The sequence below is a fragment of the Hylaeus anthracinus genome, unplaced genomic scaffold, assembly GCF_026225885.1.
Source record: "Hylaeus anthracinus isolate JK02 unplaced genomic scaffold, UHH_iyHylAnth1.0_haploid 11982, whole genome shotgun sequence".
NCBI classification, from domain to species: Eukaryota; Metazoa; Arthropoda; class Insecta; order Hymenoptera; family Colletidae; genus Hylaeus; species Hylaeus anthracinus.
Genome location: NW_026534330.1, coordinates 13,691,953 through 13,713,754, shown reverse-complemented (window position 1 = coordinate 13,713,754; position 21,802 = coordinate 13,691,953). Strand labels below are relative to the sequence as shown.

The 21,802-nt window shown below is 35.6% G+C and overlaps 2 protein-coding genes across 8 annotated transcripts; both read right to left on the bottom strand.

The window, feature by feature from the left end:
- Positions 1-79: 79 nt before the first annotated feature.
- On the bottom strand, positions 80-8,775 carry LOC128886371 (centrosomal protein of 162 kDa-like). 4 transcript variants are annotated; one of them, XM_054141185.1, is made up of 7 exons: positions 8,173-8,775; positions 7,696-7,965; positions 7,464-7,563; positions 3,763-7,376; positions 3,468-3,629; positions 2,451-2,532; positions 2,237-2,377 (listed from the first exon to the last, which is right to left on the bottom strand). In XM_054141185.1, exons 1-6 carry the CDS (start codon positions 8,209-8,211, stop codon positions 2,497-2,499), a joined length of 4,221 nt encoding a protein of 1,406 aa, XP_053997160.1. In that variant the 5' UTR covers positions 8,212-8,775; the 3' UTR covers positions 2,237-2,377; positions 2,451-2,496. The 4 variants fall into 4 exon arrangements, with proteins under 4 accessions (XP_053997161.1, XP_053997158.1, XP_053997159.1 ...); XM_054141186.1 differs by lacking the exon at positions 2,451-2,532 and having other exon boundaries at positions 80-2,377; positions 8,038-8,775; XM_054141183.1 differs by lacking the exon at positions 2,451-2,532 and having other exon boundaries at positions 80-2,377.
- Positions 8,776-10,493: 1,718 nt separating this feature from the next.
- LOC128886399 (uncharacterized) lies at positions 10,494-20,842 on the bottom strand. 4 transcript variants are annotated; one of them, XM_054141268.1, is made up of 3 exons: positions 17,509-18,084; positions 15,830-15,919; positions 10,494-12,706 (listed from the first exon to the last, which is right to left on the bottom strand). In XM_054141268.1, exons 1-3 carry the CDS (start codon positions 17,629-17,631, stop codon positions 11,168-11,170), a joined length of 1,752 nt encoding a protein of 583 aa, XP_053997243.1. In that variant the 5' UTR covers positions 17,632-18,084; the 3' UTR covers positions 10,494-11,167. The 4 variants fall into 4 exon arrangements, with proteins under 4 accessions (XP_053997243.1, XP_053997245.1, XP_053997246.1 ...); XM_054141270.1 differs by lacking the exon at positions 17,509-18,084 and adding an exon at positions 16,104-16,121; XM_054141271.1 differs by lacking the exons at positions 15,830-15,919; positions 17,509-18,084 and adding an exon at positions 20,640-20,842.
- Positions 20,843-21,802: the final 960 nt, after the last annotated feature.

Here is a 21,802-nt window from a genome sequence, read left to right as displayed (position 1 = left end):
CACAGTGAATTTTAGTAATTCGATTACTCTCATCGTAGTATATCCAATGTTCGTAAGAAATCAATGAAACACAAGTACCTGAATGGTAAAGAGAAGAAAATTAATTTATTAAAGTCATAATCTCGTGGTTTGTACATTACGACGGCTTCGCTTAAAAGTAATTATAAAACATGAATGATGATTTTGAATTATATCCAGTCTCAAACAGATAACTACACTCTGCGTTTGTGTGAATACAATGATGCAATAAAACTAAATACAACCTGAAAGCAAACAAGTGTTCTACAATTATGATCGTCCTTGTGACAAGGACATTTAATGTTGTTTACATTCAGGACACGTTGGTTTGTGCGATATGCATGTGCTTCATTCAATGTGAGTGCTTAGAGTCTCCACTCTGCTCGATAAGAGGTGACACAATGAGTTGAGTGTTTCTAAGGTGTGTAATGAGTATACAATACAACTGGACGACTCGAGAACAGGACTAAATCAAGGAATGGGCTTCAAGCGCTGCCGCCCAAATTCCTCTTCCAACCAGAGGACCTCCAAACATTAATTTAAGGCAATCTAATAAATTCAGGCACATGAAACACTAAGATTCTGATTTTATACCCTTCTCTGCCTTCTGGTAGATAACGAATGAACTTCTTTATTTCTTACAATGTAGAAGAAAAATTCATTTAATTTATCGCTATAGCTCTTATAGTCCTATATATTATTATCATAAATATTCATCTACGAACGAAGAAGAAAGAAGAAGAGGAGCACAACTTCATTTCTTATTGAAATGTTGAAATAGAATTACGGATTTACTTATATGGAATGATTACTAACGCGGCTGAAAAAAGAAGTTCTTCGTAATATAATACACAGATTAACAATAGCACAAAAATGATTAAATAGAGTCGGTTCCATGGAAATTGAAACCTATGTTGTAGAAAAATTTGTTCTCAAAAAATTCCGCAAACCAAATGTCTAAATTGTAATTGTTGATACTAACCAAAACCTCGCCGATATCACAGTTAGTTTCTTTTAAGATTAAGTGACACACTGATATTGCAGAATCTCTTATCCAAAGGATACGGCTGTCATCCGAACATTTTCAGCTAGTATCAACCATACAGAACCAGGGCGTGAAAGTACTCAAATATTAATTGTTTTTAATACGCTAAAAATAAATTCAATTTTTCTTTAATCTGTTTGTACGATTCGGAAATATCTATCGGAGGCCTCACGGTATTTGTAACTTGTGAGTCTACAAGATCTCAACTCAGCCCTGCTCAAGAGTAGAAATCGATTCGTTGATGGCGAAGAATGAGCGAATATAAATAGGAAATAAATACGATTATTGAATGAGTCGAGACAACGCTTCCGCACAGCGTAATCCGAAAAAGCCTCATGTAAAAAACTAAGTTCTACGCGACTTTGGAAGATATATTTCGTTTTCATGGCGCTTCCACTGGATTCGTATGGTCTATCCTCCGTCTTAACGATAAGTACGTGGCTAAAACTAGTTCCGATTCGGAAACAGTCCGATTTGATGTTTAATCCTATGTCGTTAGATAAATAAAAAGTTTGCTTTCGGTAAATATAGATCAAAATATTTCTATGTCCATTTAACAATCGACTATTACAGTTTCGTTACACCGAATATGGACGTAGTCTATATGCGCCACGCGCGCGCACACTGGCAAGAAGGAATGTCGACGACGAGTTACGATAAAACGGTAACTCCGTCGTTTGTTCGATTACATATATTTTTAATATCTTTGGCAGTGATCCCAGTCGATCGTTATACGCGAGTTTTCCCAGGATCGATATGATTTCACTGGTTCACCGTGTCCGTATGGCGATAACATCTAAAGGTATTGCAAAAGCGACCTCGAGCGACTAAACAATCAGTCGACAAAAAAAACGTCGACCAACCTTTGCGGTCCTGCACTCGAATAACGCTTATGTAAAGTGCTAACAACATCTTCTAATCGAAAACTTACGTTACGCAAACATTCAAACATACGAATTATCACAATGCCCGATCACGACTCGAGAGATGTCCCATTCGAGACGCTCTATTTCACCCTGTGGACATTTCTTTCTCGATATTTCGTGAGCACCACTAATGCACCCTAGTCTACGATGGTTCACGTATTTAATGAACGTTAGCAATCTCCTGGAGCATTCCAAGAATGTGATCCAGCTCCTGTCGAAAATAGCATAACTTTCTGTTTTTACCCTTCTCGTTCTTACAACAGTCTTTACACTGCGTTCGATTTCGTAGTAAATCACGCACCAAAGTCTGCAGAGTCATCTCCCGGCTTTCATGTCGTTGCTGAAGAATCGTTATCTTGTCCTGGAGCAATTGCAGCTGCTCTGTGCTCTGAAACGAAAAAAAAAACTGTTAGAATTGAAAAAGTCCAATCAATAATATTATTAATTTGACCATCAATTACAATTTGTAATATATTGATCGATAGATTGACTCCTTGCACTATAAAATCATCTCTGGCGTGACGGAACTATTTTTCCTGAAAACTTTTAAGACACACCTGACTTCATAAATTAGTAAGACAGAGTTTTATTAATGTGAGGTGCAAGATATTACTTATAGCAGGTGTATTTTTCACAAAAAGTACATCTTCGCCTTAAAAAACGTATGAACTAAACAAGAAATATATTCCATGCAAAAAACATATTATACATATCCATGCAGAAAGCACACGGTTCACATAAATACCATTCAGAAATCATACAGCATATGTACTATATATAAGGTTTAATGTGTAGACACAATAAATATATGCACATAATTATGTTAAGGACAGTTTTAGTTACTTAATTACTATAACAATTGTAATTCCAATTGGCAATTGATTAATCGTATTTGCTGCTAGTAACTATTCTTTGCAACTGAAAAGGTTACTTATCAATGGCAATTAAGGAGGGAAAACACTGTACCAGAATTTGTAAGAATTATCTTCATATAATGTTTATAAAGAAACTGTGATGAATTGTTTTTAAACTTTCAGTAGGATTTATTAAATGTATGAATGAATAAAAACCAGTCATATAATGTCATTAACACAGCATTACTCAGAACAGTTTAACAGCGCAAGACTGCTTTGTCACCACAGTGTATATTTGTAATTAAAAACCAAACATTAAAAGTTATCAGATTTTCTGAAAAGAAAGTGACTTAAGACATATCGATCAAACTTATAATTTTCTCAGAAAGCTATCAATCGACTACTTAACACTGTTCCACACTCAAGGTTGTAACACTAGCATTCTTAGAGATTTCTTTCTCAAATTTTAACACAACACTCTTGAAAAATGCAAAAAAATATTGCATGGTCTTGTTCCCTTAACTTAAATAATTTCAATTGTACTAATCAATTGTCAATGTAATTACATTTTAGCTAGCAGTGCACCAAATTAGTTCTATGAAGCGTATATTCTTCGTTACATACCGGCGTTGTCAAGTACTTGACTTTCTCGTTCAACGTTTTCACTTTATTCTCCAGGTGTTCTCGTTCAACCTTCAGGACGACCACTTGTTCCTTGTAGTCCCTCAATTTCTCGATTTGCTGTTTCAAGTGCGATATCACAGCTACTTGCGTGTTTATCTGGCCCTATGAATACAAGCAGACGACTAATGTAATTGCGACTTGAGGAACAGACGTACTACGTGCGAGCATTCGATAACAGAAAAATCGAATACACAAATGAAAAATAACAGTCGATACTGCACGTAATACTACGAACCTGTAACTTTACCACTTTAGAGTCTCCAAATTTAACGCTGTACTCCTTGAGCAAAGTGGCCATTTCACGCTCGTGCTCCTCCTGCAGGAGATTTAAGTCGTGCAGCCGCTTGTTTTTCAAAGCCATGAAGTCCGTGTTCATCTTGCTTAGTTCTTCTTTCAGGATATCATTCTCGTCGGTTAATCTCTTCACAAGATTGGTGTCTCCATTTTCAGTGTATTGTAAAGGATTGTAAAGCTTTTGGACAGAGGCGGACAGTCGTTGTGTGTTTGCATCCGAGTGACCATTGTGATAAAAGTTTGAATTTTGATCGTTCCCTTCTGTAGATCTCAAGCTAAGTAACTTGGAATCTGAGGACACCATAGCGCGATTCGTTTTCTCAAAGTCCATTGTCTTGATAGTCCTTCTATCGTTCAATAGTTTCTCTCTCTCCTTCTGCAATCTTCTATTCGTTTTCTGTAATTCCTGAAACTCTTTGGTTATCTTTGAAACAGTTTTATCTTTGTTCGTTAATTCCAATTTCAATCCTCTTATAGTAGCCAAAAGATGAGCATCCTCCTTGGAATTCTGTGATTTTAAACTCGCTTTTGCTGACAGTTTTTGATCCTTTTTGTCTTCTTTTTCAAACGATCCAGCTCTTTCTTCTTTCCTGACAGTCTCTACACTCTTGTTTTCAACAGGTTTCAATGCTGTTTGGGTGAACATGTCGTTATATACTTTGCGTTCCTTGACATTGACCTCCAACAATTTACTCTCCAGCTCCATTATCTGTGTAATGTATTTTTCTTTCATATCGGAAAATTTCTTCTGAAATTCGACCACCTTCTGCTGTGCTAGATCGTCCTTTGCCTTAATTTCATTTTCTAGACTTAAAATTCGCTCTTCCAACAGCTTCAACTTCTCAGTGCTAATCTTTTCTTGTTCCGAATTTGCAGTCAATATAAGAGCAGACACAGAATCGGGATTCTTTCTTTTGAGTATCCTTTCCATTTCTCGTACTTGTCTGTTCAAATCTGTAATCTTCTTGCTGTCTATGATCACTTGATCTTTCAGCTTTTGCGTCAACTGCTTTTCACGTTCTACGTGACTTTTAGTTACCTGTAGCTTCTCAAGAAGATTACCTTCTTTGACTCTCGATTCCAGTAACTCCTTCTCCAACGGAAGCACACTTTGCTGAAGTTTATCGAACTCCTGCTTCACTACTCGTAATTGCTCAGTCTTTGAACTCAATTTCACAGTCAAATCCTCCACCTGTTTTTTCAACTCTAGTTCTGCTGTAGTCATAGCTTGCAATCGATTAGTAATAAAATCATTCTTTGTTCTAAGCTGATCCTTGAACATCTCTAATTCATCGTTCAACAGACCATTCTGCTGATACAAGTCTTCGTTTTTCAGCGCCCAATCAGCATTCTTCTCTCGGAGCTGTGAAACTTCTAAATTAAGCTTCAGAGCTTCCTCTTCGAGATCTTTGACTCTATCTACAAATTCTTGCATCTTATTTGACTCCAATGCAGTACTCTTCTGTTTCTGCAGTTGCTTCATTTCTTCTTGCATACGCTTTGCGTCTTGTATCAACTTTTTGTTCTCTTTTTCATAAGCACGAATCAAGTTCTCCTGCTTCTCCAACTCTTTCTCCAAAAGTAGAAGTTTTGTATCCTTTTTCACCTGAGGTTCTGGACGTCTATCGTTCAAGGAGTACTCATCTATTTTTGACTTTAAAATTATATTCTGTTTCTTCAATGCAAACAATTCTTCCTCAAAAGATATCTGCATATTATTCATTTGACTCTTGTACATTTTTGTCTCAGATTCTAACTGCTGCTTAAGAAGAGCATTCTTATGTCTTTCCTCGCGACACAACAATTCCCAATTTTGTCTTGTTAGATTCTGTTTGGTATCACCACCACCCATCATAGTTCTCGAATAACTATCCGGAGACTTTGCTTTGTAACCTTTATACATAGAAGACAAACTGGGAGTCGAACCAGTCTTAACAGGATCCGTTTTTGACTTCGGAGATAACTTAGTTCTAGGAGGAATTTTTGTAATTGGTTTGACCGTAAGTTGCAACTTTGGCTTCAATGTTGGTGAACGTCTGATTTGAGAATTGGCAGGTTTCTTTGCGGTGTCCGAATGTTTAGTTGCTCTTAGGTTTTCTACAGAAGTTCTAAACGGCGGTTTACAAATTTGATCGTAACTCTTAGACTTAGAAAACCTTATGTCTTTTCTTTGCTGTTTGACACCTGACGCGCTAGCCGCGTGAGTGTACTTACGTTCTACGTAATTACGTTGAGATGTCGTTGTACGTGTCGCTTTAATATCGAAGCTGGATGTTGCTTTACGCACATTTGTTTTCATATTTTCTGGAACTTCTTTACTTTCTTGCGTTTCGCTCTCTACCGTTTTCTCGGCCAATAACTTTGGAATTGCATCCGCAAACAATTCTAATCTAGGCGTAAGCCCAATCGTATACAGCTCTTCCTTCGTGTTAACTAATTTTTTGCTTTCATTCGATACACCTATTTGTTTTGGAGATACTTGATCGTTTACTGCACTAGGTGTTTTCAACTCATTTTTATTCCTACTAGAAAAATCTTGAGACTGCTTAAACTCTTGTTTATCTACTCTATTTTTATTGCTACTACTGGTACTACAACTTTGAGACTGTTTAAATTTTTCTCCATCTACTCTAGAATCCGTTTCAACAATTTCATTAGGCGTTTTTGGATTATTCGCTTGCGGTAGTTCTTTTTCTAATATATCAGAAATTTCCTTCTCAGGATATTCAGAACTCATTTCGTTCGCAGGTTTGTCTTCTACAGTAGATGTTCTTCCGTCCACTAGTTTTGAGAACAAGGTGTTTTCAGAATTCGATTCATTTGGATCCTGTTCTTTTTTATCAGTCTGTCCTTGCAAAAGTTTCAAAAAATGTGAAAAATCTTCTTGTCCAAAGCTTGAGCTACCCGACATGCCACCATCCGCTCGTTCTTTGGATCTCTTTAATAGATCCTCAAAAAAATCCTTATCTACATCAGTTATTTCCTTCTGCAAATTATCCTTGTCTGATTCCATCTTTCTTGTGCTCTTTAATTCTTCCGATTTAGAATGTCTATCGATTGGATCATCCAAATCAGAACTGCTCGATACTTCCACCTTTTGTTCTTCAAATTTTCTCCTTTGAAGTTCCAATGTTTTTGGGGCTTTCAGGCTATTTACGTTTTCATATAATACTTCAAATCCAGGACTGCTATCCCGTTTTTTCTCGTTTTTTGGACTCTTTTTGATTTTTTCTGTTTCCTTATGTACTTCCTCTTCGATCAATTGAAAGATATCAGCTTCTAATTGTCTAACTCTGTTAAAACTTTCTACATCTTCAGGAATATTCTCAGGTACTAAAGTGTCAGTTTTTGATCCACTCTTGGATAAACTACTACTATTTTTTCTTACAAGTTCCTCAGCTTCCTCTAGCAACTCTTCCACAGATTTCTCTTCTTCCATTGAATTTTTAATAGAGTTCCTAGATTTTGTATGATCCGGAGCTGAATTTGGACTAAGAGCTCCAGCAATCTTACTCATTTCTTCTAAGATACTGCCTATGTCTTCATCAGTTGCATCTATGTGTACAAATGGTTGTTAACCATTTCATATGTAACAAATTTTATATATCTTAAACATTGTATAGTAGGTACAAAAATACTTACTTTCAAAATCAGAAGGATACTTGTCGAACGCGGTAGATGCCAAAATATCGCACAGAGTATCATCCTTGTCTCTAATTTCAATTTCATTCTTATGCATGGCCTATGTAGAATAAAACAATATGTCACAAAATACGTTGTACAGGGTATTGTATCAAATCTCAATTTATGTAAAATCAAAATCAATATTGCTTATTTAATGGTTGTCACAAAAATATTATCGTGTACTAATTACTTTGCACATTTTCTCTTTTTCCAGAAATTCTTTCATCGAAGAGCTAACATCTGGTGACGGAGATGGGGATTGTTTTGTATTTATTTCCATAGGAACGTTAGACATTTCAAGCCTGGTCTGCGGCTTTTTCAACCACCATTTGTCCTTCTCATTTTCCTCGTTTGGTTTGACTTCTTTATCCACTTTAGGCTTTTCGTTTATTCTAATCGAATTTTCACCTATGCTAAGACTTATGGAAGAGCCCAAGGTATCATCTTCGGTTGATATCAGCTGCATATAAATGAAGTACATATGAAACTGGAATTCTCGTGGGTGAAATGAAATTCAAAAATGTTTTTTTACCTTTCAGTTAAAACAGATTTCATAAAGAAACATAAATTTCATAGGAAATAATCGAGGATGTGCAAAAATGTGAAACGCATTTTGTAAAACTGTGCAGGTTAACATAAATGGTGCATAACGATCAGTGTAACTTACATCCTCGAAGCGAGGGGATTTTTTCGAATTCGAAGACATTCAGATTTCTTATTGACAATACTTTTGTGCAATGTAATCGGACTGATCAATCATTTTTTCAGTCGTTTGACACTTGCCGTACTTTTTGTTTGTTTGTCAGTTTTAATTCGCTCGATGGTCGCCCCGCAGCGACCTCACCTGTCCAGTACCGTATAATGGTTTTTGGAACCCACGTGCAGGAAAAATACGAAAGGGTAGAATAATAACAGATTACAGATAATACTGTCCAACACGAATTTTGTTTTGTAATATCCACTGATTAATCCTTATAGAGTTCCTCGTCCTAAATAATCTGAAAGCGAATCTGAAAGCCAAATGGCTTCATCACTCTCAGTTTTCGAAAAACTCGAGATTTTGTAAAATCGGTCGGTTTTGAGAGAAAATGTAATACTACTATAGTAAACTAAAAACGCTAGACAGTTCTATTTAATCGTAAAAGTTAGGGAAGAATTTTCTGAATATGCAGACATATTCGTTTAGAATTATCTGTTTCTTTGAATGACTGGAAATAGACACCGAAATTCAAAAAGGTGCCTATGCAAATACTTTTCGCGCAATACTTTTGGAGTTTGTTGAAAAGTTATTCGCTTAGGACGAATTTACTATACGTTATCAGATTCAGCAGACATTTCTGATAAGGAAACCAATCATAGGAAATGTTGGAACTGTTCCTAGTCTGCACGGTTTGACAAAATGTTGATTCGGAACACGTGAATGGCGTGAATGTGTCGCTCCACAGCCACCGCTCGTTTTGTTTCGGCTTATATTTTCGAAAAATATTATTTCGGTTTTATTTTTTATCAAATTATTATTTTTTTATATCATCTATCATAACGCATTCATGTAATATTCATGTAATAGTATGCAATATTTAATTACTGATTTCATTTTAGGAAACAAATAATTGTAGCAGTAATGATTCCATAAACAAACAATTTGTTTATAAAATCAATTATCGTTATGATCTTTCACCGCAGGTTTGTTGACGTTAAATAGCCATCCTAACCATTTCAAATTTCTAGTTTTATTATTATTTTCTATTTGCATATATATATCACATTTCGACCATATATAACTGTTCTTTTCATGTAGATAATAAATGTCAAAGACTTAATTATTTTAATTGAAACTTAATTTTGTTAAGCAGCGCAGAATCATTTTTAAACAACATTGTGTATGAAAATATGCCACAACTCTTCATCATTAATATTTCATTTATACTCCAATTCAATTGAATTTGTTAACAAACTGGAGACAATTTTGCTGTGTTAAAATTGTAATTATTAATTTTCCATTTAGCATCTTTAATTATTTGACAATTCATTCAATTTATAATTGTCTATTTTGTTAACTTTTAATGAAAACTGCTATCTAAGAAATTTCTCTTTAATGCAATTTAAAGTAAATTAAAGTATCGAAAGAACATTAAGTTTCAAAATGGTTTTTTATTCCTCCATTTTGGATAAATTTTAGCAAAGTTATGAGTTTGAAGGTTATTCAAGCGCGTGGCGATGGCCCTGATTCTCACTAATTCACTAATTCACTAATTCTCACTAATTAAGAGATAAAGCGAGTGAAACCTGCGCGGCAGCAAACAGAATTCATGCGTTTTAAATTAATATTTTCTCGACCTATACGAATTAGAAATCGTTCTGCAGAATCTGCAGAATCCGATAAGATATAGTAAATTCGTCCTGAGCAAATAACTTTTCAAATAAAAATACAAAAATATTTCATGAAAAATATTTGCATAGGCACCTTTTTGAATTTTAGTGTACATTTCCAGTCATTCAAAGAAACAGATAATTCTAAACGAATATGTCTACATATTCAAAAAACTCTTCCTTAACTTTTAAGACTAAATAGAGACTAAATAGACTTTTCTGTCTAGCCTTTTTACATTTTACAAAACTTTGAGTTTTTCGAAAACTGAAAGTGATGAAGCAATTTGGCTTTCAGATTCGTGTTTAGGGCGAGGAACGCTATAAAAATCATCCAATGGATATTGCAAAACCTAAAAAAGTTTTAATTTGTTAGACAATATGAGAAACACAGAGGTAATGGATAAATGTTTTTTACTTCTGCAATTGCAATTTATTAATTGATTCATCAAAATAGGCTATAATTGTTTTGTGTTGAAACTTTTTATACGTTTGATTAGTAAATAAGAGTAAAGAAAATTTTTCATTTAGTAATGATGGATATATAAAAACGTGACGTATGTACTCATGCGATACGAATGAAAAATAGATTTCCACGTAAAAAGTGTTAAATACCGATAATCGTTTTGAATAAATTTAAATATTGTAGACCTCAATTCATTATTCTCAGCAAGTTGCAGGTGATCGTAACAATCACTCGAAGTGATATGTATCGATGATACTGTTACAAATATGAAAGATATAGATACGTAGCTAAGTGCACTAATTAATTGTTCGATGACGATGACAATGACAAAAATTGGTTTCATCGTCGCGCAAAGTCCGCGTATAGAATAGAAGACAAAACTAACGAATTACTTTGCACGTAGATCACCCGCATATCACAATGTTGTGTATATATCTCCTACTTAATAAAATATACATATACTATATATGTGTATATATATAATAAATTCTTTAAACTCTGAAGGCGATTCGTGAATCTTTTATCTACATAAACTTTAAAGCGTATATCGTAACGTTTGTCATAACCATTTCTATCAACATTTGACAATCATTTGTAAATATATATCTTCGTTCATAAAAATAATAAGGTGTTACATTAGTAATGATATCTATCGTACAAAATACGTTGTGTAGGTACATATTCTTCGCTGGTTCGTGATATTCGAAAATTCGTCGACACCTTAAACGTCGGGGTAACGCAAACCACTTAATTTTTGGAAAACATTATATCGAGCGAAAATACATTTCTATTCGATCACATTGTTCGCAGTTTCCTAAAGCAGTTACGATCAATGATAACACGTGTGCAGTTTAAATAACTCTTTGTTGACGAAACTTATATTACAACTCTCGCAATAGTGCTTCACGTTGTTATCGATCAGCTTTATCGACGCAGAAATCTTCTTCGTGCTAACTATGTTCCCGATTGCTTCCATAAGGTTTCTTCTGGTCGTTTTCGCTGTGTCCGTGATGCTGCGCAGGCCTCTTCTTAGTTTCTTCGTCGACACTTCCGTGTTTTGGAATTTCTTCACTTTCCCGTTTCTAAGGAAGAAGTCCTGACTTCTCAATAACTTAGGCGAATAACTTATCGCGGCGAACCGATCCAAACTGAATTTCCCAGATTTTAATTTACTCTTCAAGGTGTTCCTTACGGTTACTTTATTGGCGCCACTGATTTCGACATTCTGTTGCGTGCAGCTCAATAAGCAATTTCTGTCGTTCTGAACGTTAAATACAAGATTATCGGGCAGTGCGTTTACATTGTCGGACAGATCACTGGTCCTTGTCGCGTGATTCTTTGGCAGCGTTACGGATAATGTGTCTTCTGTATCGGAGAGTTGTTCTTGTTTTATCGCAAACATAACTCTGTCTTCTACCACGTTCGATACCCTCTTCGAAGGTAGTTTTAACTTGTTCACGATGTTCTGTACCTTATGCCTACTCGATTGGTTTCCGTTACCTTGCAAACTTTCCTCCTGTTTGGATTTGGTATACTTCCTTTGCGACGATCGATTACAGTAATTGACGGTTTTGATTCTTGGTCGAAGAACGTGACCGACGAAATCGTTCGGCTTCTCCACCTTAATCTGAACCGTCTCGAATTCCGATTGTAGCGTCGGCGTTTTTGATTTCACGCTGTTCGATGCGAAAAAAGGGGCCATTTTCTTCTTAGTTCCCACGTAGTCCACGGAGCCCCTTCTAGGTCTTAAATTATGAACGATCGCGTCTCGAGACACCTCTTTCTTCGCGGTGAAGTTACTTTTAGCATTGTCTATATCAACGGAAGAAGTTAATCTATGCCGTGTCGCGTTGTTGCTCTTCTCGTTAACAAACATTGCTAAATTCGATCGTTCCTGGAACGTTGTACTAATCAAGTGATTCGGTTTCACAGGCTGCGATCCGTTAGAACAACCCTCAATGTTGTTCAGCCTGCTGCACCTCGACACCGTGGCATTCTTGTAATTGCTTGCTACGGTCTGATTGCTTTGGTCCATTTTATCACAGCAGCATCTGCATTGCGCGTACGCGGCGTACGAGATGTTGTTTGGCTGAAAAGTTACCGAGCTCATCGAATTTATGTAGTTCGCGTTACCGACCATTGGGCTCATGTCGTACGCCCCGTAATCGGGCGGCTCGAGCTTGATGTTCTCTATGTGCACCATCGGTATACCGACCCTCTCCCTCGGATTCTCCTTACGCATCCAGGATAATTGACTCTTCAGGCCAGCGTCCGTCTTTAAGCAATCCACGTAGAACTTGTGAAACTCTTCCAACTTGTAGCTGCAACGATGGCACATGTGTTTCGGCAAAAGGTCCATCTCGTGCACCTGCGGACACATAATCGATGCAAATCTATATTAGTATTATAAAGAGATAACATTTATTTGTAGTATTATATATATATATAGTAGTAATATTTATATATTATTTGTATGTATTGTAATTTGTAACTTTTACATAAGGAAGAACTTTGGCTTACGCTACATCATTTACAAATCATGAAAGAAAAAAAACGTCTGATTTGTATTACATGCCTCTGAACAAAAACAACTAAAGCTAACTTTAAATCTATGAATTCTGTAGCTTAGTACTCATTCTACAATACTTTCTCTTCCTAACACTCACACTACCCTCTTACACTCACTCTTTCTAGCTTTTTAACTCATGAAATTTATTTGTATATAAGGCTAAAAATCAAAATGTTATATTGTACTATATTTTGTAGTATAAAAATGTGTGATAATGGATACCAATTATCATTTGTAGGAAGTGATGTATAGAAGGAATGTTAAATTAACACTTTGCGCTCAAGTGGCGTCTCCAGAGGGACATATGTAATTTAAAAGTGATTTTTTGAACATACAATTTCAATTATACTTATATCAAAATACAGTTAATTATTAATTGAAATAATACATTGAGTCATGAATGTTCGTAGATGTTTTTGGTTTTACAGAAATTTATTATAAAAATGGATTTGATTCTGTAGAAAAATGCCTCGAATGCAAAGGGTTAAAAGGAACATGTTTGCAACTATTCTTCAAAGTTATTTTTCTGTCATGTAAAACCCGTTATTAAAAAAATATTTATATAAATGAGTATTTTATTTGATCTCAACAATGACGCAATTTTGTCAATTCTTTCCTAACGAGGAATTTGAATGAAGGAAAAAACAATTTCGAAAAGCCTCGCGTGTTACTGTTTTATTCTAATCGATAAAAAATTGATTTTTGTCAAATTGTCCAATTTTTTGATTCCTTCCTATTGTGTAATATCCCTGTTCAAATATCAATTTTTCATATCATTTATAGCTTAACTTAATTATTAATATAATATGTTATAGGTCACTTTCAATCAATAATTAATACTGTAAGAATAAATTAAAATGGAAAATATCTATTTTTAAAGAAGGTTAGTAACCTTTAGTCGAATCGTCTAGATAAACAAACTTAAGTCGACTGAATTTACATTCGATTGTTAAAAAGAAATGATTGGCATTCCTAATTTTTTGAATTCTGAGAATTCGAAATCGCTTTGAAATGTACATAAAATTCCATTTTTCCTAGGACATAATCATACGATTAAATTTCTATTATACATTGCATTTATCGTGAATATTACAAGTAAACTGCAAATGTTCATGCATTTATAGCAAATAAAAATATTGGTTAATCTATGAGAACGTACGCAATCTAGTGCAAATTTAAATTCTTTTTATACAGGTTGGTTCACGCAACGGGTGCACTTTTATAACTTCCAAAATATGCGTGGCACGAAAAAATGTTATATACAAAAGTTACATGGTTTAAAAGGGTACACTATATAGTGCGTTAATTTTTTTTTACAGGTGGAGGCGTTTCGAAGATTTGAAGAACAACTTTGTTTTTTTAAATAGAATACTATACTTTTTATACAAAAATATGGTGGAGTATTAAAATCTAAATAAAAAAGTATTGGCCTTTACTAGCCGTTACCCGAATAGGTAACGAGTAATTTATTACTTAAAAATTTTTTTATCTGTGAGAATATGAATTTGCATAAATATCTGAAGTTTATGAAATGTGCACAAATGCAAAAATATATGGACTATCAACAATAATATACATTTTATAGCGTTTAGAAGATAAAACATTTTCATTTAAGTCCCAACTCTTTATATAAATCGATGTAAATATGAATTTGCATACAAATCCCCAGTCTAATTGTAAGAAAGAATTTTTCTATTCAACCCTTCCTTTTACTTTAAAAAAAATGTAAAATGCTGATTTATTTATTTTTCAAAACAATTCCGTATTCTTGGGATTCTACTTTTCCATATTAAATTGTAATTTAAAGCAATGATAAAAATCATATGTGAAGTTTATAATTTAATACGACACGGTTAATGTCATGAAAATGTAACGAATTCGACAATTAAACTCTTACCAGAATCAATTATAATAAATAGTATGAAAACGACTACACTACTTCATTAACATGTAAATGTAAATTGTAATATAATATGAGAATTCGAAATCGATTTGAAATGTACATAAGATTCCATTTTTCCTAGGACCAGGGCCGACGTTAGGGTAGGGGCGGTCGGGCAACCGTCCAGGACGCCAGATTTTTAGGGGCGTCGCAGTCCAGTGTAGATTAGTAAAGCTGCTATACAGAGTGTCCCAAAAATGTTGTAACACCTTGAAAGAGGTGGTTCGGGAGGAGTTTGAAACAACTTTTTCCTTAGCAAAAATTTTGTCCGAGGCTTCGTTGAGGAGATCTTAACGGAAAAACCCGACCAATCAGAGCGTGAGTATGCCGGTGGAGCGTAAGCTACGCGCTAGGCGGCTGCGCTCATACGTTACAACGGCCGCTCCACCGGTATACGCGCGCTCTGATTGGTTGGGGTTTTTTTGTTAATATCTCCTCCACGAAGACTCAGACAATGTTTTCACTAAGGAAGAAGTTGTTTCAAATCACCTCCTGAACCACCCCTTTCAAAGTGTTACAACATTTTTGGGACACCCTGTATATTGACAACCATATCACCATGCGTAAGGGTGTCCCAAAAATGTTATAACACCTTGAAAGAGGTAGTTGAGGAGGTGATTTGAAACAACTTTTTCCTTAACGAAAATGTTGTCAGAGGTTTCGTTGAAGATATATTAACGGAAAACACTGACCAATCAGAGCGCGAATATGCCGATGGAGCGCCCACGGTAGCGTATGAGTGCGGCCGCCTATCGCGTAGCCTACGCTCAACCGGCATACTCGCGCTCTGATTGGTCGGGGTTTTCGCTTAATATCTCCTTAAAGAAACCTCGGACAATATTTTCGCTAAGGAAAAGTTGTTTGAAGTCACCTTCTGAACCACCCCTTTCAAGGTGTTACAACATTTTTGGGACACCCTGTATATTGTAGTTTAACAATTTTTACAATCTAGCTACAGATTCATCGTTTGATATTATTACCTTGTCTTCTTTTCTTAAAAATTTTAAGCCTCTGAAGGGGCACCACGATAATCTTGCCTGGGGCGCCAATATTGCTAAAACCGGCCCTGCCTAGGACACAATGGTATAATTCAATTTCTATTATACATTGCATTTCTCGTGAATATTACAAGTAAACTGTGAATGTTCATGCATTTATAGCGACTAAAAATATTGTTTATAGCAAATATAAATATGTAATAAATATTTAAGTATCTAATTAAATATGTAATTTATAAACTTTAAATTTACCTACTTCCAGTCATAATTCATACTTTTCCTTCAATTCTGTAATATTTTATATTATTCTCGCCAGTTTCTAGCATCAATAATTTAAAATATCTTTCGGAGGAAACAACAATTTCGGACATCAACTTTCAAAATCTCGTTTATAGTTTTAAAGAATTAAAATACTTGGCACTTCATTAGAAAGCGTGAATTTTTATACACGAAAAAGAAAAAAATACTTGGACGTTAAATGATCACGTCGAAGCGCACGAGTTTCGTTATCCTAATAGTCAGTAAATTATTGTCAACGACACGTCTCGATGGAACAGGAGACAATAACGTAGTTATATAATTGATGGAATCATTTCGATTTCAAGGTCAACATAGCGATGACGTGTGTTACTTGTATAGAATATTTTTCATGGAGAATGTAATGCATTAAGAAATTCGTGGTGTCAAAATTGATTCCTACATTCAACGATTAATGGCTATGGTGAAAGTTTTCTAATGTTGGATGCTCGACAGCGCCAGAAGGATTAAAGTATTTTATGAGAAACAGTGAAGACAATATTCTTGAAATGTACAGTCAGTGTAATAAGTATTCGTACAGAAACAGATTGAAAATCAAACTTCACCTATTTACTTTATTAATAAATTTTAGGGAAAGAAATAATTAACTAACATTCCTACATATTTTTAGAGTAGAATTTGCGTAAATTAAAGTTTTAAATTAACTTTTTAAGTTAGCCTCTCATTTATTTTCTTATTAATTTTATTTTGAATTGGTTGCTGTACGTATATTTATTACACTGACTGTATGTATGTATGTATGTATGTAAATTATGATCCAGTGTACGAGAATAATACAACGAAACGATATCCAACTGGTTCGAACTGGTTTAAAACCTCAAACAACCCTTCTTAACGTTAAGTTTCTCCTTCAAAGGTAGGATGCCTACTTTTGATACTCATAAGCAGTGTTTTACGTCAGCATTTGTTTCCTTTATTAAAATGCGTCGCGTTTGTTTAAAAGATAAGCTTTAGCCTGATCCTCCATGATAAACGGGGTAGAATGGAACGATTAGAATTTCAAAGTTACGCAATACGTTGGATATATTACCGAGGCATATTGGCGCGCAAAGTGACGATAACCTCACTTTTGGTATCGTAAACACGATCCATAGATCGTTTGGAAGGTATCCTTTGGGACGCGTGGACTAGAAATACCGAAATAATAGTAAAAAGGGGGAACTGGGACTGGATGTTGATTATATTAGGCTTAATCGAAACGAAAGCTAGTTGCGTGCTCGATTCGTGGCAAGAAAAGGTGTCTGAGGAGGGGGCGTTCACGATCATCAGGAAGAGACACATCGAATGCGCGCATAAACGCTCTTAACCAAAGGGAGAAGAGTGCGAAGATGTATATGACGTACCATGATCGGGAGAACGGCGTTGATTTTCTTCACGTGGTTTTCGTTCTTGTCGAATATATTTATCGAGATACCGGATTGCTTGCCGCAGAGACGGCACACGCGACTCGACTCGAGAGTCTCCATAACAGTATAGGGAGAATTAATTTGTCCGGGACGTGACGAGAGCCGCGTGCGAGGCTCTTATTGCGATCCCTCTCTAGTCCCTCGTTCTTGTTTAGTCTCAAACCGCGAACGTGAGGCCTCGCGGACACCCTGGCTACCCAGTGGTCTACGCTTCGCGCGAAAATTATCAAAAAGCTTAGCAGCGCGAACTTTCCTATGCCACCACCAGTCAGTGCTCCGCGTAAGTATATTATTCCGCGTCACGTTTTCACCGTTCTATTGTCGGGGTTCGCGCAAACGCGGACATTCGCGCGAGCGAACGAGTCTTGCTAAATGTCGACGCGCGACTCGTGTGGACTCGTGGTTCGCGGTGTGTACCTCGGCCGGTACGTACGCCTTTTCCCTTATGGAACGACCGACGACGCGATACCACCGCGCTCTACGTGTATTCGATGGGTCCGCTTATCGCGTTCTTGTTCGCTAAGGAGAGGAAGATCGATTTCAGTCGGCCCTACCACTATGGTTACGGAACTCGAACGAGGAGCTCGCCTTTTTTGTCGACGAATTGTACGTTGCTGACATCTGTCGGAACTACCATGATACATCACGCGACTCACTGAACCTACAGATCACTGATATGTATACTATTAGTCCGAGAGCCCGCGACATAAAATTTCGGCCAATTTCATTACAAATATCCTTTTGGTATTTGACTGTTTTCTACTAAAGAATAAAAATAATCCAAGGCTGGCAGCGCACAAACGGTGCATCGCTACGCTAGAAAGTCGTAAACATGTAAGAAATAACAGTATCTTTCACTGAAATCATTATTACTGAAATTTTTAGAATGTATTGTTGACATACCAAATTGTATAAAAAAGTTGGTCTGGCAGATTGTAAGTGGTGCTAAATGGGTCTGGCAGTCGGATAACCTTGTCGGAAAAACGAAGTAGTTTGACTGAAATCATTATTTCTGAAACTTTTTGTATAAACAATATGTAATACATAGGGTTAAAAAAATTTGGTTTGGCAAACTTTGAGTGGTGATAAATCGGTCTGGCAGCCATTTAAAAGAGCGAACACATATATGCGCCATGCAATTTCATGATTTATTTAAGTTAAATAATAATAATAATTGTATGAAATAAAAATCATCACAGCAATATTTTATATATAACTAATGTATATAATGTTTAAAAATAATTATTACTTGATAGTTTTATTAGATTATCGAGATCTCAACGCGCGCCGGTAACGCATGTGTGTTCGTTCTTTTAAACGGCTGCTAGACCGATTTATCACCACTCAAAGTTTGCCAGTCCAAATTTTTTTAACCCTATGTATTACATATTGTTTATATAAAAAGTATCAGAAATAATGATATCAATTACTTGATAGTTTTATTAGATGTTTTAATGAACTACTTCGGTTTTCCGACAAGGTTTTCCAACAGTCAGATCCAATTAGCACCAACTTTTTTATGCAATTTGGTATGTCAACAATACACACTAAAAATTTCAGTAGTAATGATTTTGGCCAAAAATCAAATTATTATAATATGCCATAGTGAAGCGTTGCACCACTGAAATCATGCCAGACCAAACATTTCTGAACTAGGAAGACATATCATCTTCGGAAAACAGGTTCATTTGTGTAATGAAATGAGTCACCCATTTCTGTTGTGGGCTCTTGGACTATATGGATTAGAGATGCTTGAATTGAAGTGAATTTATTTAAAAGGTCATAGGCTCTAAATCGAGTTCATAGACCGAGTACATTTTAGGGATATACAGTCAGTGTAACCTTATAAAAAACTTCAAAAAAGTAAAAAAATTACGCCAAGTACATGAAAAAGTGGAGGACTTAAAGAGTAATCATAGAAAAATAGAATATCCGCTTAAAAAAATTCAAGAAAGTAGAAAAAGATGTGAAATCGAAATGAGCAGCCAGTACATGAAGGTCCTATCCAGTAAAGTGCAAGGTGACACTGTGTAACATAATATCAAATTCGGTGCTTTCCAACTATGCGCAGCTAAAATGCTGTGTTCAACAGTGGAGACATTCAGACCCTAATGACAACTCATATAAACTGACTGCTCCACATTTTAGCAATGAAATGAAGAAGCCAAATAGTGTATCAACCACAAACTGAGACTGTTTAGACATTTGCCTAGATGTCCGTGGCCTGGAAGTCAAATGCTTGGTGTGGCCAAGCAAGGTCAAGGTTTTGATGAATAAGAATTATTTTAAAATGTAAAATAATGAAAATGTACTCATATTGTCAGCGTTTTAAACTGACAAATTATCTGAAAGCCTGTGAGAGGACAGGTATCTGCGTCAATGAGTGTCCTTAGAAATATTTTAAAACACAATAAAATGAAAATGTACTCATATGTAGAAGTCTGCGAGAGAGAAAGTATGAGTATTGATGATCTGAGAATGCTTTGCCTGGCCACGCCAAGCATTTGACTTCCAGGCCACGGACATCTAGGCAAATGTCTAAACAGTCTCAGTTTGTGGTTGATATATTTTAGGGATATACAGTCAGTGTGATAAGTAGACTGCGGATCTTTATGCATTTATAGGAAACTTGAATATGCAAGAACCTACAAAATGCAAACAATATACAAGAATATAAAAAAGATTGAAAGTAAAGTTTATGTTATAATATTTCCAGAATAAAATAAATTCCAATTTAGGTTCCAATTTTCTTAGGCACGTTTGTGAAGATTTTATTTTGCATAAAGATCCGCAGTCTAGTAATAAGTATTCGTACAGGAACCAATTCAAAATAAAACTTCATATATTTATTTTATTGGTAAATTTTAGGGGAAGAAATAATTAACCAACATTCCTACATATTTTTAGAGTAGAATTTGCGTAAATTAAAGTTTATTATTTTTAATGTTAACCTCTTATGTATTTCTTTTTGTTTAATTTTATTTTAAATTGATTGGTATACGAATACTTCTTACACTGACTGTATACATGTTTACATATATGACATGTATATATTTACATATGCTTACATGAGTATGAGGTTGAATTACTAACAATAATATCCATGATAGACGTGCAAGTTCTAATAAGTGTTATGGAGGAAAGAATATACGTTGTATGATGTTAAATGGAAATATCGTGTTTCCGGAGGAATTGGCTTATTATTTTGAGTTCCTTGAGGTATGATTTTGATAAAAATGTTTCGATGCGCCAGGCCGACTGCCAAACTGCTATCCTATATCGTAGATCGTCGGTGAGCTGTTGTCTGTGCTGTTCTAAAAGAGGGCATTGCCACAGAATATGGTTCAGGTTATGTTTGGGGATGCTTGAAGCGAATTAAAGGTGGCCAGGGCCGACGCAAGGTAGGTTCTACGAGAATTTTGATTAACTTTTTACGGAATGATGATATCATTAACAGATGCAAAACATTTTGTTATTAGCGATGATTCATTTTAAGGAGTGACAAAAATCATCAAAATAATATTATTTAATATTCATCTTATAAGCAATATATAATGTGTAACAGCATTCGTAAATACATAATTCCTCGTTGAAAAATTTAAGTGTAAGATTTTAATGTGAATTCAGGCCCCGCAAAATTGTTGAACCCGGCCCCACGAAAGGTCATGCCGGCCCTGAAGGTGGCTTTGACATAGTGCGCCACCATCTTTCGACCGATGTACTTTACCTCCCTTCCCCTCAGTAATGCCAGTTGGGTCAGTTTTTTACACGCAGACGCGGCGAACATAGAGTCAATGAAGTATACGCACGACTAAAAAGGGGTATCTTAATTACCTCAGCATAATTTTATAAATATATTCATGATTTAAGGACAAATATAGGATAATATATAAAGACAATATATAAGTAATAAGGATAAATATATTCATGATTTCGCGCTTATAGCCACAACAATAACCATAGCACCCCTTCTGTTACCGTGGATACGACACTGCTAAAGGTTATTCTTGCTGCGCATGCGCGAAAAACCCGGCCCGACTGGCATCTCTGCTTCTCCTCCGCGATCATCTACAAAGCCAGGGTCGGTTCTAGCGGAGGGCAAATGCGTGCTCGGCATGCAAACGATTTAGAGGGGCGGCCGAAAATTATGTGTTAAAAAGGGATTTTGAAGGTATTCTATTATATTATGAGTTAATGTCGTACCCGAAAATTTTACTATTGCATTGAGAAT

Bases quoted from the DNA above. Each gene is read 5' to 3' on its own strand.
- LOC128886399 (XM_054141268.1), bottom strand. From the start codon at position 17,631: ATGGAGACTCTCGAGTCGAGTCGCGTGTGCCGTCTCTGCGGCAAGCAA. The intron at 15,920-17,508 runs GTACGTCATATA...ATTGTGTCCTAG, and splicing joins ACGCCGTTCTCCCGATCATG to GCAGGGCCGGTTTTAGCAAT. The intron at 12,707-15,829 runs GTAATAATATCA...ATGTGTCCGCAG, and splicing joins TTTTAAGAAAAGAAGACAAG to GTGCACGAGATGGACCTTTT.
- LOC128886371 (XM_054141183.1), bottom strand. From the start codon at position 8,211: ATGTCTTCGAATTCGAAAAAATCCCCTCGCTTCGAGGAT. The intron at 7,966-8,172 runs GTAAGTTACACT...ATTTATATGCAG, and splicing joins AATCCCCTCGCTTCGAGGAT to CTGATATCAACCGAAGATGA. The intron at 2,378-3,467 runs GTATGTAACGAA...TTTTCGTTTCAG, and splicing joins TCAAGTACTTGACAACGCCG to AGCACAGAGCAGCTGCAATT.